This window comes from Myotis lucifugus, unplaced genomic scaffold, assembly GCF_000147115.1.
Source record: "Myotis lucifugus unplaced genomic scaffold, Myoluc2.0 scaffold_57, whole genome shotgun sequence".
NCBI lineage: Eukaryota > Metazoa > Chordata > Mammalia > Chiroptera > Vespertilionidae > Myotis > Myotis lucifugus.
In genome coordinates, this window is record NW_005871105.1 from 3,913,879 (window position 1) to 3,929,463 (window position 15,585).

The following is a 15,585-nucleotide window of genomic DNA, read 5'->3' on the forward strand; positions in this document are numbered from 1 at the left end:
TACATGTGGACTCTGGATCAATACTTCATAATCAAACACATTAATATTTCTTTGGAAAAAGATGTTTATATTTAAATCTGTCAGGTTAAATAAAAACTATAAAATTTTACATCATTTTAGGTAAGATTAGTTACAAATAGAAAAATACATTATAAAAAAATTTAATTTCTTAAAACTTTTTCTGAACTTCAGTATTTCAAATCAGAGATTGTGGCACTTGAACCTGATAATGCCAGCAGGCAGTCTGACTCCACAGTCTTCGTTAATACTATAATGCATGACTCAACTACTAGTATATGTATCAACAATGGAATGGCAAACTTTCTAGTGTAGGATAGATTGACTCCATTTGGATATTATGAGAAAGCGCACACTATGAAAATTAATGTATTTTATTCCCAGGAGCATTTTACTTCTTGGATTGCTTTGTACATGACTTAATGTCCTATTGTTAGAGTTTTTGCCAGAAGAATAATAAAAATACTATTCTATCAAAAAAATGCAGAAAAGGGAAGAAATTCATTCAATATATCAATAACAAGAGGCCAAAATCTATGTTCTATCATTACAAAACTCAGGCACGTACTTGTTATGCAAAAGGAGGTTCTACTGAATGGATTTTTCCTAATATTCCTCATCACAGGTTGCTATATGATATATCTGATGTCCTACACAGAAAGTTAAAATTTAATGTGAAATTAATTTAGAGATAAAGTGCACATGATCCAATGAATTATAACAGCTGCAGCTTTTTTTCTATCTCCTTTGAACTATTAATGAATGGTTTAATTAAGCACAGCTATTAATGAAAAGTTTCAGAACAAGATCTATAATATATATGTTTCAGTACAAGATCTATAATATATACTACTATCAGAGAATTCTCATTTTAGAAAATTGCTTTATTTCTTAGATAGAGCATTCTCCCTGACCCACTCCCTCATGCCCAAAAAAATTTATTTTGCTAGTAGAAAGAAGAAAAAAATCACAAACCTAGGAAAATTTCTTTAATTCAGCTGCTTTTCAAGGTAGTAATTAGTAGATAAGAAAGCAAGTTATATGTCTAAATATGATCAAAAGAGTAAGAATTTATGCACCTCTATAGTCCAAACAAACACTTCTACTCCCCCTCTCACCCCAGCCATTTGAACATGCTAAATAACATCTTAAGAAACATACACTCAACCAGAAAGATTTAAAACTTGGGACACTGAAATTAAATAATATGATTAACATAAAAGAGCAGAATGTGGGCCTCAAGAGAAATGGGGTATTTCTGAGCCTCTTTTAAGACTATATTATGGCAGGAGTCCAATCTAATACGAACCCAGGAAGCCCCAGTTGACTCCTGAGTAAACTGAATAGTCTTCAAAAAGTCTCTAGTAAATCTAACAAAAGTGGAAGACACTGTAATAATATAGAAGCTAAACGTGGACAATGGCCTTAACATAAAACCTAATGGCTATAATCTACTTCATGTGTAATATTACAGGAAGATAAATTACCTTTAGGTATGCTTTAAAGTAGTTTATTTTAAATATTTTTGAAAGTATATAGAACATATTTTTTGCATGCTTTTGCAACACTGAAATATTTCTCAAGTAAAATTTAGCACCTTACCTTAGGCCAAAGATGTGTGATTGTTCATAGTTGAATAAAGAACGGATCTTAGCTTCAGAATTCAAAATTATAAGTCTATCAATAATATCCTGAAAAAGAAAGCCTTTGAGTGAGACTGTGCTTGACTGAAACCATTTAAAGAAAATCAAATCAACAAATATTTATTTAGATTTGTGGTTCTCAAATTTGGCTTTACATTTTAATCACCTAGGGAGCTGTTAAAAAAAATACCCAAGTCTCATTCCTAAAGATTCTGAATTAACTGGTTTGGGTATAATCTGGACATTAAGATTTGTGAAAGTTCCTGAAATAAATGATCTAATGTTTAACCAAAGTGAAGAAATACTAATTTATATTCCACTAGAGGTCCGATGCATGAAATTTGTGCAAGAGTAGGCCTTCCTTCCCCCGGCTGCCAGCACCGGCTTCCCTCTGGTACCTGAGACCCGGGCTTCCCTCGTAGCCCCAGGTCTGCCCGGAAGGTCATCCGGACATCCAGTCTAATTAGCATATTACACTTTTACTATTATAGATTCTAGCTTATGAAGCCAGTTAAATACTGACTAAACTGCTAAAAATGTAAATTATTTTGAAAAACAAATATGAAATCTTCAAATGCAAAGCATGAACAGATTTGAATAGTTTTATCTAATAACTATTTGAGATTTCGTTAATGTATAATCTCTGTCTATGTAAATCAGTGGTTTCCAACACTGTTTAAACATTGGAATCACCTAGGGAACCAGATGATAGATAGATGACAGATGATAGATAGATGATAGATAGATAGATAGATAGATGATAGATAAGATAGATAGATAGATGATAGTATATCCAGGCTCTAGCCTAGAACAACTAAGTTATTATCAGTTGGGGTATGATTCTGGCATTAAAATTCTTTTAAAAGCTCTCCAAGTTGTTGCAATGGGTAGCCAGGCATAAACATCACTGATGCACATGTACGGAAAACCTGATGACTACGTGCCACCAGTTGCCCCAAACATTGACAATTTCAGCCTACCACACAATTTTGAGCACTCTATAAAAGCCTTTCTTCCTATAATGCCCTCCTTTTTGAGTTCAGGCCTAAGAAATGTATTCATAGACAAACACTTGTTTCTCAAATTGCTCATTTTCCTCACCAAAAAAAATTGCTTCCCTCCACTGTGTTTAAAATCAAGATAATTCTGTGACCAACAGGGCAAAGAAGGAAGGTTTTGCTAGGGAGTCAAGTCACATAATATATACTGATGTCTATGTGGGTGATAGAACAAATGTTATCAAATAAACAATAGGCCAGGGAATGAGTTTGTTAGGAGGATATAATAGTTCAAAATCACATTTTAAAAATACTGATCAAAACATAGCGAAAACCAGATTGTATGTAAACTTACCCAGTAAAAGTTTATACCTAACACTTAGGAATGCATTTACCATTCTACAGATATCTTGTAAAAAATGTGTAAATAATATTAGCACAAGAACTTACAATCATCAAATATTAAATAAATGCCTAATAATCCTAATATATAAAGAGCCAGGGTCCGTAACCAAACGGATGACTGAACGCCAGGCTGCACGCAGCAGGCTCGGGTGGGCAGGGACTGGCAAGCGGGCTGAACTGCTGACCTCTCGGTCCCTCCTGGGTCACAGGCGCTTCAGCGACCCAGTACTGACTGCCGCCGCCAAGGCGGGTGCGATGTGATTGGTCAGGGGGCCCTGCCATCACCCCACGATCGCCCTGCAGAGGGAGGCCCAGGCCATTGGCTGGGGGGCTCCGAGATCGCCCTACAGAGGGAGGCCCAGGCTACCTGGCCAGCGGCGGTGGGCAGGGCCTCCCTCTGCGGGGCAATCAATCGCGGGGCTCCCGGACTGTGAGAGGGCACAGGCTGGGCTGAAGGACGCCCCCAACACAAACCCAAATGCACGAATTTTGTGCACGGGGCCTCTAGTCAAGAATAAAAAAGATTGAGATCTTAATATAATCTGTCATTATTGTCTGCTGCTTTAGCTGGACATTCCTTGTTTCAAACATTGTGACAGAATACAGTTCATTCATATTCCCAGCTTCGTATTTATATTCTCATTTCCTGCCCCACTGCTTTCTCCCTCTCTTTACTAACTTCCGCACTCTGACAGCCCTGAGGTAGCTCTGGTGACAAAGCCGCAGAGATCTCCTTGACTTTGCCCAGGCACCTGGATACTACCAAGTAAGTAATCATTGCAGTAGACACATGGAGAAACTTGTATGCTATGTAGTTCTTTAAATAGTATTTGTTCAAATAGGTACACACTTTTAGTGCTTAATATTATAAAATTTAAGAAATGATCACTATCACTTTTTTCCATAGTAAATCTTCACAGAGTGATCTGGAATTGATCATGTATCACTAGCTTTCTTTTGCCTGAGAGGAGGGAGACTGCCGATTAGTCCTGTGCATAGCGGTTTCTGAAAGGATTATTATAGATTTCTCTTTATTCATAGGGTACTGGTCCAAGTGACTGAAACTGGAACAGTCATCTGATTACTAAATTCAGACTATTTGATAGTCAATGATACCTAGTGACTCCAAAGTTCTAGCTTTGAATCTAAGTACTAGATACTGTAAGAATAAAGAAATATAGAATGTATTACCAACAAGCTAATGGAAGAATAGATTACAGCCATCTATCAGTGACAATGCATTTTCAGAAAACAAATGCTACAGTAAATAATTTCTTCTTCAAAGGGGATTGCATTGATGGATCACCACTTAGGGAACAGAACACAACTCCCGGGAAGCCTGCCTTCTGGAGAACTTCAGTTTCTAAGCACAGCAGCGCGTGTCAGGGAGGCAGCCTCCTCCACCAGCAGCTTCCCAGCAACAAGCGAGTACAAGGCTTGGGATTCACAAAAATAGTCTGAAACTGTCTTTTTTAAAGGATATTATCTAGCTTGAGAATATATTCAATAAGCCTTAGGCTGAAATGAGACCAAGACTAGAAAAACAAAGAGGAATATCTCTTCTATGTAAATAATACATTTGAGTGCCTACTCCGTGTACACTTGTCTCAATGACCATGTGTGTACTATCTGACCCTTTTCACTTAAGAAAGGGCCAAGTGGCCCTAACCGGTTTGGCTCAGTGGATAGAGCGTCGGCCTGCGGACTGAAGGGTCCCAGGTTCGATTCCGGTCAAGGGCATGTACCTTGGTTGTGGGCATATTCCCAGTAGGGGGTGTGCAGGAGGCAGCTGATCGATGTTTCTCTCTCATCGATATGTCTAACTCTCTATCCCTCTCCCTTCCTCACTGTAAAAAATCAATAAAGTACGTTTTTTAAAAAAAAAAAAAAGAAAGAAAGAAAGGGCCAAGTGAAGGGTGAGAGTGGTCAATCATAATGCCAATATCCCTGCATCTGCACTATTAGGAGTGGCCTGTGACTGGTTAGTCCCTGAACATCCATAAACAAACTTGGTCTGTTAAGGAAGGTGCTTCCTTGGAATTATTCAAAGCGGGGAGTTTCTCTGTCCACTCTGGCTGTTATAACAGAATCCCACAGACCGGGTACCTTATAAACAATAGAAATCTTATTTCTCACAGTTCTGGAGGCAGGGAAGTCAAAGATCCAGGTGCCAGAAGATTCTGTGTCTGATGAGGGCCTACTTTCTGGTTCATAGACAGTTATGTTTTAACATGGAAGAACGGGCAAGGGGCCTAACGCAGAAGTGAGCATGATTGTGCATGAAGGGACCTCAGTTTTAGCAAATAAAATTGTAATTATGTAAGAAGAAAAAAGAAGGGGCAAGGGATTCCTCTGGGGTCTCTTTTTATAAAGCACTAATCACCTCCTAAAGGCCCCACCTCCAAACAGCACCACCTGGGGAATTGGGTTTCAACACAAGAATTGAATATTCAGTGTACAGCAGAGCGGTGGAGGAAAATGCCCCTCTTCTGTTTGGAGGGTTAGTGAGTTAAATCCTGATATTGTTCCCACCCCCCAAAAAGATGTGTCTATGTCCTCATTCCCAGAACCTATGATTGTTACCCTGTTTGGAAGAAGGGTCTTTGCAGAGGTAAATAAATTAAATTAGGACCATCCTGGGTTATACAAGAAAGACAAGGAGAGATTTAAGACAGAGGAGGAGAAGGCCTTGTGAAAATAGAAGCAGAGAGTAGAGCTATGCAGCAACAAGCCACAAAATGCTGCAACACCCAGAAGCTGGAAGAGGCCAGGAAGGCGTCTGCCCTGGAGCCTTTGGAGGGAATGTGGCCCTGCTGACCTCTTTCTTTTGGACTTGTGGCATCCAGACTGTGAGAGAAGACATTTCTGCTGTTCTAAGCCACCTGGTTTGTGGTAATTTGTTATGAAATCTCTAGGAAATTAATACAAGGGGAGATAGTAACAGGTAGTCCCAGGTCCTCTCCCATTGAGAATGCCATCTGGAGAAGAGCTTACTAATGATAATTACAGCAAACAGTTATTTAGCAGCTACCTGCCAGGCAGTGATTTAACATTTTATGTTTCACTTAATTCATGTAATTGTCACAACCCCTCAAATAGGAATGTTATTGCTCACTTTTAACAGGAAAAAACTAAGGTCTAACTTGTCCAAGGTCACAGAGCTTTTAAGGGGCAGAACCAGAAATCTAATCCAAGCAGTCTGGCTTCAGAAAACAAACTTGTAACAACTACACTATCTAATGCCTTCCAATAAAGCCACAATGGAGAACACAAGACAGAGGGAAAGAGAAGTCCACGAAAGGAGACCACGCAGGAGACACCAGAGAAGTCTGAAGGGAACCAGAAGCAGTACCACAATCACAGAGGAGAGTGACAATGAGGACTGGATCAACTGTGCCAAATGCCGCAAGGTGGTAAATTAAGTTCAAGGAAAGACGGGCACATAAATGGCTTATTATAAAACTACTTTAGAAACACAATCATGCAAGTAAGCACAAGTTAAAATGGACACACTTCAAGGAACAGAGAATATAAAATAAAAGTTGAATGAAAGAAGTACCTATTTTTATATTTTAGTCATATAAATTATCAAAAATTTCCCAAAGTAGAGAAAGTTTAAAGAAATTAAAATGTTTAGAGTTAACAAGAATTAAAAGTATTTATAAGAGCAAAACTGTGTAAAAAAACACCACCACACAGGACAAGTGACCAGAAAAATAAAAAGTAAAGATGAATAATGGAATTTCAGTATTAACCAAACAATTCTTTACTAATGAATATATACATATTTATGTGTGTTAATCCAAAAACTTACCCAAAGATGAGGAACTGAATATCTCTGGATGATTAAAACAAGCCCATCTGGGAGCAAGATTATGAAATAAATCTCAAATTAAATAAATATGTATATACTGCCCTCATGGGGCAGTTAATATGTAGTTCATTAAAATATAAGGAGAAAACATATTGCACTCCTCAAATACAACTTATTCCTAATTATCCCAGCCAATAAGAGAGCAGCACTGGTGTGACTAATAACATGATAAGTCATCTAAAAATCATTCGTACACATATGTTATTTGTGCCAAATCTCTTTCCTTGGGAGTGTTAACGTTGTATTCACTCTGATAGGTGTTGCAACTGTTAGGTGGCCTGGATCAAAGATTCCATTGGCAGATAATTCAGAAACTGATATTCCATGAGTAAGTAAATCAATCTTTAAATGCCATTAAATAGTGTTCCTTTTTTTCTGTCATTTTTTTTTCTGTCAAATTGCTTTTTCACTACAAATCTCCAAAATATCATCTATAAAAGGGAAAAGTTAAAAGAAAATTACTTACAATAATACATGTAGGAACTTCACGAAGAGAATATTCTGCTTTATTAGGAAGATCTTGATTGCCTACCAGCTCATAAATAGCAGGATAAGATAACAAGGTCACCAGCCCTAGAAAAGACTGGGGGAAGTGGGGGAGAAGGAAAAGTCATTTAAATGGCTCATTTTTTTCAACCACATCCACAGGAGAATCATTAGTGTCAAGTTTTATAGCAGTATGACTGCAAGAATTTTTTAAATAAGCCAAATTAATCCACATAAGTGTGAAATACATACATATATGATAAGAACAAAATAGTTAACATAACAATAATCTGTGTTGATAATGCGTAAGGACGATTGTAATAGAACAACCTTGAGAGTTGGAAAATATTTTAAAATATCATGTATCTCTTAAAAAGTGTGGTTCTGAGAAAAAATATTAAATGATCCATATTTCTCATTCTTTGCATTTGTTATATCTGATGTGTAAGAAAATACCAGAGAATACTACTTAGGGTCTCTGGAGCAAGAAAATAAATTCTATATATCCTTCACTTAGGTCACAAAGCCATCTTTATCCTTTAACTACATTCAGTGGAAATCCAACTACCCTAATTGTAATTAATTTTTTAAAGCCATGGCTTTTCCTATCAAAATCAGCTCATTTTCTGGTGCAATCTTCCCAAATTAATCTCTCTGTGAAGTTTTTAAGCTCCCAATCTCATTTTGCCTTATTCAAGACAACCTGAATGTTTTTTCTCAGGCACCTTTCATTCTTTGGGTCCCCTATGCAAAAGCATGCAGTGGTTGCCCATCACTAAACATCAAATCTAAACTCCCTTCCATGACTTTCAAGGCACTTTACTAATTGACCCTCTCTTCTCTCAGTCTCAAAAGCACATTATTCCTCAGCATGAAGTCACCACTTCAGTCAATCGAATCTGCCTGTGGTCTTTTTCTTTTTTAATATATTGTTATTGATTTCAGAGAGGAAGGGAGAGGGAGAGAGAGAGAAAACATCAATGGTGAGAGAGAATCATTGATTGGCTGCCTCCTGCTCGTCCCCCACTGGGGATAGAACCGCAACTGGAATCGAACCCGGGACCCTTCAGTCTGTAGGCGGATGCTCTTTCCACTGAGCCAAACCAGCTAGGGCCCTGTGGTCTTTTTCAAGTGACTGCCATGTAAACAAACTTTTCTTATCCAGGAACATGCTCCTCCTACCCTCCCACATACTCATTATTGCACTTCATGAGCTTTCTCATCCTTTTTTTCTAGAAGGCTTTCCAATTAACTCTATCCACCTCTAGAAGCCCTATATTTTGCCAATACTTTCATGTTAGTTTGTATTGTATCAACTGTACTAATTTGTAACTATTAAATTTCCTGCTTGTCATTTTTTAAATTTTTTACTAAACTCAGAAAATTTAAGAATCAGACAAATTGAGTAAACAAATTTTAGGTACAATATTTTTCCATGAAAAGTTAAAGATTTATGTTTTTCAAAGATAGCATTATCAGATTGAGGATTAAATCTGATGAGTTTTATAAATGGGTATTAAATTTTCTCAAATGCTGTTTCCACTTCTATTGAAATCATTGGATGAGATTTCTCTTTATTCTGTTAATATGGTGAATTAGAGTTTCATTTTAGAATGCTAACCGAACTTTGAATGGCTGGGATAAACACCACTTGATCATAATAAATGATCATTTTAGATATTGCTAGATATAATTTGATAATCTTTTGTTAAATATTTTTAAGTCTATATTCATCAGAAATATTAGTCTGCACTTTTCTTTTTTGGTAACATTTGTCTCATTTCCAGGTCGGGGTTATGCTGGTCTCATGACACAAGTTAGAAACTGATTTCTCTACCTTTGTTTTCTGAAAGAATATGTGTGTGATTGGGACTCTATCTCCTATAAAATTTCATAGAATTCACTGGTGAAACTATCTGGTTTTCTTAGCCAGAGGTTTTGGTAACAAATTGAATTTCTTTAACTAATATGTAGCAATTTAGATTTTCTGTTTTATATTAGGTCCATTTTGGTAAGCATATTTTTAAGAAGTCTGCCAATTTTATCTTAGTTGAATTCATAACATAAAGCTGATCATACTATTCCATTATTGTTCTTTAATATCTGCCCAGTCTCCAGTGGAGCACCAACTGATACCTGTCCTTGGGCAAATATATCTGTTAAATCTAGAATCTCAAGCAGTACAATTCTCTTCATCTGTATTGACTCCCTTCCATTTCTTGTCTGTTCATTGCTATTCCAAAAAAATCAACTTATTTTTAAGTTATTTTTCCTGAGTTGTGTTTTCTACTGGAGGGGACTAGTCTACCACTACAGAAAGCAGATTTTTTTTCTTTTAATTTTGATAATTTTATGATACCATTTGAATGAAAATTTCTCAGGCTATCACAAAGTCAAAGTCAGGAATCATCATTTCATTTTAGTAAAACTATGTGAACATGTTAGATATGTAAAAGCCATCCATAATAATAAAAGTGTAATATGCTAATTAGACCAAACATCCTTCCGGATGTCCTTCCGTCCTTCCGGACAAAGCCAGGGCTGCGAGGGAAGCCCAGGTCCTGGGTGCCTGTGGGCGGCCAGAGGGAAGCCCGGGTCCTGGGTGCCAGAGGGAAGCCGGTGCTGGCAGCTGGGGGAAGGAAGGCCTACTCTTGAAAAATTTCGTTTGAATTATAGTTGAATTATAATAGTTGAATTATAATAGAACATTGTGGAGATGCTTAAGAGTTTGAGGTATTTTTGCCACATTATTCTAAATGATAGCATCTTCTCTCTGCCTACCCCTTCTTCAAATAATCTTAACAATTTTCTTTTCTTTTTTTAATCTTCACCTGAGAATATTTTTCCATTGATTTTTAGAAAGAGTGGAAGAGAGAGGGAAAGACAGAAAGAAACATCAATGTGAGAGAAACACATCAATCGGTTGCCTCCTGCACAAGCCCCAACCAGGGCCCAGGCCGGGGAGGAGCCTGCAACCGAGGTACGTGCCCTTGACCAGAATCAAACCTGGGATCCTTTGATCCACAAGCCAACGCTCTATCCACTGAGCAAAACCAGCTAGGGCACTGGAAATTTTCTATTAGATTTGAGTTTAAAAGCAAAAAACTGTCTTCTTTTATTTTGATCGGTTGGTTTTTGCGTCAGGGGTTTTTGTGTATTTTCTTGTTTTGTAACATGCTCTGGTGTTTATTACTCTTTATTAAGGAAGAAAATGTATAATAAAAATATTATGAAAAAAATCCTTCCAAAAATAATTCACAGAGAATGGTAGTATTTCTACCATTTACGAAATCCATTGTGATTTTTTTTTTCAATTTAGAAATGAAAAAAAAGAAAGAAAAAAAATTAGGAAAGGCTGCTGATTGTAATTGAATAAAGATAAAGTCTGGATAAATTAATTTCTGGGAGATACACTTAAAATCTGTACATTATTAGATAAATCAAATCATCTCTTACCTTTTGACAGCTTTGGTCAATAGGATCCACTGGAGTGGCTCTGGGATGGGTTACTCTAACATCATCTTTTCCACATTCCAGATTGGTCCATAATTCAGTTATAAGTGCATTAATGAACCCTAAAAAGAATTGTTTTCCATCATATTTATAGTATGCTATTTCTTTGGATTATGGAGGAAAGATACAATTATCCCTCTAACTAGATTGATTCACACTGACAAAAGATACATAACCTCTAACCTTGATAGAAATTATATTTGCTATTGTTAATATACCTTTATACCTCATTAACATAAAACTATGTTTAAATTCTGAAAGATAATTTTTCTATAGAACTGAATCATATGGAAATATGTAAAACAGAACATCAAATCATCAAATCAGAAATTTTATAGGAATGGCATTCGAGGAGAAAGTGTCCCCTAGGTATAAAAGAAAAAATATAGGCTCTGAAATTGAGAATATCACAGTTAAACTACAAAGCTGATAGCTTATCGGTGCATGACTTTAGAAAACTCCAAGGGTTGCCATGAAGTATAAATGGGATAGCTACAGAGTTCCTAATATAGTATCTAGGACATCTTAGGAACTCAAGCTGTTGGTCTTCCTTCCTTTGTCCTGTGAAAAATTACAATTAACCCTCTCATGAAAAGTTTGATATTATGAGGCTCAGAAGTTTAATGACTTAACCAACAAGGAAATCTGAGATAAATCTAGTCTTCAAATGCTTTCATTAATGTGCCCTGAGGACTGAATAAATTGGATTTTATTCTAGATAGAAGAGTAAGTGATTCAGCTTAGTACAACTTTTACCAGGAAACATGTTTCATACTAAAAGAAATTCAAAATAGTTCAGTTAAAAAACATTTAAAATATGCTATAGAAAAATATTTTTGCCGAAACCGGTTTGGCTCAGTGGATCGAGCGTCGGCCTACGGACTGAAAGGTCCCAGGTTCGATTCCGGTCAAGGGCATGTACCTGGGTTGCAGGAACATCCCCAGTAGGAGATGTGCAGGAGGCAGCTGATCGATGTTTCTCTCTCATCGATGTTTCTAACTCTCTATCTCTCTCCCTTCCTCTCTGTAAAAAATCAATAAAATATATTAAAAAATATATATTTTTTTATTTAATAAGAGAATCAACAGTGATCACTGATGTTATGATCCAACTCTAAGCCTTGAAAAATATAATCATAGCATCTCTAGTAGAGATTACATCTTGTCTCCAGTTCAGGGTTCAGATAATTTTAAGATACAGTATCTTAAATTCCCAATATTTGAACTTTTTAGAAATCCAATCCACAGTGGATAATACCTGCCAACTACAAACTGGCAAAGACAGTGGTGAAAGTTAAGTGGTGACAGGGAAGCTTTCAAGAAAGGAAGAGGAAAAGGGGAGTGAGGAAATGATATCTATATATATAAAAGCCTACTATGCAAACTGTCCCCGCGGGAGTTCGACCAAGAGACCGATTGCTTGCTATGATGTGCGTTGACCACCAGGGGGAGGTGCAGAAGAAAGGAAGGCCCCAGCCTGCAGCTGGCAGCCAGGGAAGGGAGGCCCAGGCCAGGAGATGGCAGCTGGGGAAGGGGGACCCTGGCCGGCAGCTGGCAGAAGATGAGGGCAACTTCTTAAAGCATCAAATATTTTCCAGTTTAGTTTATGATGTGCCATTGTTCTGAGGAAGGAGAACAATTCTGTATATATTTCACAGGAAAAGAAAATCCCAGTAGGATTTCCTTTTCCTAAACCTTGTTCATGGATTGGTAGAATCAACATCATTAAAATGTCCATACTACCCAAAGGAATCTATAGATTCAATGCAATCCCCATTAAAATAGCAATGGCATACTTCAAAGACGTAGTACAAATTCTCCAAAAATTTATCTGGAATAAAAAAAGACCCTGAATAGCTGCAGCAATCTTGAGAAAGAAGAACAATGTTGGAGGGATCACAATGCCAGATATCAAACTATATTACAAAGCCACTGTTCTCAAAACTACCTAATACTGGCACAATAACAGACATATAGACCAATGAAACAGAACAGAGAACACAGAAATTGATCCAAGTCATAAGGCTCAATTAATATTTGACAAAGGAGGAAAAAGCATACAATGGAGTCAAGACAGTCTCTTCAATAAATGATGTTGGGAAAATTGGATAGATAGATGCAAAAAAATGAAACTAGACCACCAACTTACACCATACACAAAAATAAACTCAAAATGGCTAAAGGACATAAACTTAAGACGGGAAACTATAAAAATCTTAGAGAAATCCAGACAGCAAAATATCAGACATATGTCGTAGCAATATCTTTACCGATACAGCTCATAGGACAATGGAAACGAAGGAGAAAATAAACAAATGGGACTACATCAAAATAAAAGGCTTCTGCACAGCAAAAGAAGCCATTAACAAAACAATAAGAAAGCCCACTGCATTGGAGAACATATTTGCCAATGTTATCTCTGATAAGGGTTTAATCTCCAAAATTTATAGGGAACTCATACAACTTAACAAAAGGAAGATAAACAATCCAATCAAAAAATGGGCAAAGGACCTAAACAGACACTTTTCAAAAGAGGACGTACAGAAGCCAAGAGACATATGAAAACATGCTCAAAGTCACTAATCATCTGAGAGATGCAAATCAAAACAACAATGAGGTACCGTCTCACAGCTTCAGAATAGCCATCCTCAACAAATCAACAAATGACAAGTGCTGGAGAGGATGTGGAGAAAAAGGAACCCTCTTGCACTGCTGGTGGGAATGCAGACTGGTGCAGCCACTGTGGAAAACATTATGCAGTTTCCTCAAAAAGTTAAAAATGGGACTTCCATTTGACCCAGTAATCCTACTTCTAGGAATATATCCCAAGAAAACAGAAATACCAATCAGAAAGGATCTATGCACCCCTATGTTCATAGCAGCACAATTTACAACAGCTAAGATTTGGAAACAGCCTAAATGCCCATCAGCTGACGAGTGGATTAGAAAACTGTGGTACATCTATACAAAGGAATACTATGCTGCTGTAAAAAAGAAGGAATAATTACCATTTGCAACAGCATGGATGGAACTGGAGAGCATTATGCTAAGTGAAATAAGCCAGTGAGAGAAAGATAAATATCACATGATCTCACTCATTTGTGGAATATAATAAACAACATAAACTGATAAACAAAAATAGAACCAGAGACACAGAAGCATTGAACAGACTGTCCAGCCTATGAGGGAAGGCAGAGGGTGAAGGGGTAAGAGATCAACCAAAGGATTTGTATGCATGCATATGAGCATAACCAATGAACACAGACAGTAGGGAGGTGAGGGCATGTGCTGGGGGTGGGGGTGGCCGGGGAGAGGTCAATGGTGGAAAAGGGAGACTCATGTAATACTTTAAACAATAAAGAATTTAAATTAAAAAAAAAAAGAAACCCTGTAACTTTTTTTGACCTAAGGCCTAATGTGGGAAAAAGAACTTCAGAGTAGTATGCTGATACTTGACAATGCCAATTAAATTTTCCATTGGCTTACTCATTATATTTAAATGATTATAATTCTAACTAGAAGCCCGATGCACGAAATTCATGCAAGGGGCTCGGCCCTCACAGCCCCAGCTGGCTCGCTGCCCTGGCTGCCTTGCGCCCCTGCAGCCCCGCCCCCCGCCCACTGGTCGTTCCGGAAGGTCGTTCTGGAAGGTCATTCCACCATCTGGTCTAATTAGTATATTAGCTCTTTATTATATAGGATTAAAAGAAAAAACGTACCTGAACTTTGTAGTGCTATTGTACCTGCTGCTGTTGATGCCACTTGGGTAACCAAAACTCCATAGTCAAACTTTTTATGCCTGCTGATCTAAACAGCATAAATAAGGAACAACCGTGAGAGGCAGGAAAACATAGCATGCTAATATTTACTTACCTGTTACACGTAGAGTTACTAATTTTTTATATTAAAATACCAGACAAAAAAAAAAACAAAAAAAAACAAACAAATAAAACCCAGAGATTATTTCAAGTAAAGATAAGAGTGGCAAAAACAAACAGAAACTATCATAATTGAGTTAATACTAATGTAATATTTTTGACAACTTAATTTCAGATCTAGGTTCTTGTCCCAGCCATGTAACTAAGTAGCTTTTTGACCTTGAACAAGTCACTTCTCTCTCTAGGTCTAACTCTCTTCATACATAACATAAGGGACTTTGACAAGATGTAAAGTAAGATTCCTTCCAATTCCAAATTCTATTATCTTAATTTGTTAGATTAGTTCTTCAAGGATAAATTTTCTCATCAATAAAACTGTATTGACTGCCAGTTTTTTAACTGGGCTTTTAAGTAATCAAACAACTTTAAAAAGTACAATGGTATCTTCTTAAAAATTATAATTACTTTTTAAAAATATATATATTTCTTTATTGATTTCAGAGAGGAAGGGAGAGGAGAGAAACATCAATGATGACAGAGAATCATTGATTGGCTGCCTCCTGCACACCCCCCTACTGGGGATCGAGCCCGCAACCCAGGCATGTGCCCTTGGCCGGAATCAAACCTGGGACCCTTCAGTCCACAGGCTGACACTCTATCCACTGAGCCAAGCCAGCTAGGGCAAAAAGTTATAATTACTTTTAAAGGCAATATGATTTGTTTTTCCTAAGGGAGGCATATATATATATATATATATATATATATATATA

The 15,585-nt window shown here is 37.1% G+C and overlaps 1 protein-coding gene across 6 annotated transcripts in view; it reads right to left on the minus strand.

The window, feature by feature from the left end:
- The window catches only part of TBC1D32 (TBC1 domain family member 32), a 111,608-nt gene that overhangs the window by 48,249 nt on the left and 47,774 nt on the right, over positions 1-15,585 (minus strand). For all 6 annotated transcript variants that reach the window (XM_023754184.1, XM_023754185.1, XM_023754183.1 and 3 more), the window contains 4 exons: positions 14,657-14,744; positions 10,881-10,999; positions 7,405-7,521; positions 1,621-1,709 (listed from right to left, as the gene is read on the minus strand). In XM_023754184.1, coding sequence (XP_023609952.1) covers positions 1,621-1,709; positions 7,405-7,521; positions 10,881-10,999; positions 14,657-14,744 — 413 coding nt within the window. The remainder of the gene's footprint in view (positions 1-1,620; positions 1,710-7,404; positions 7,522-10,880; positions 11,000-14,656; positions 14,745-15,585) is intronic.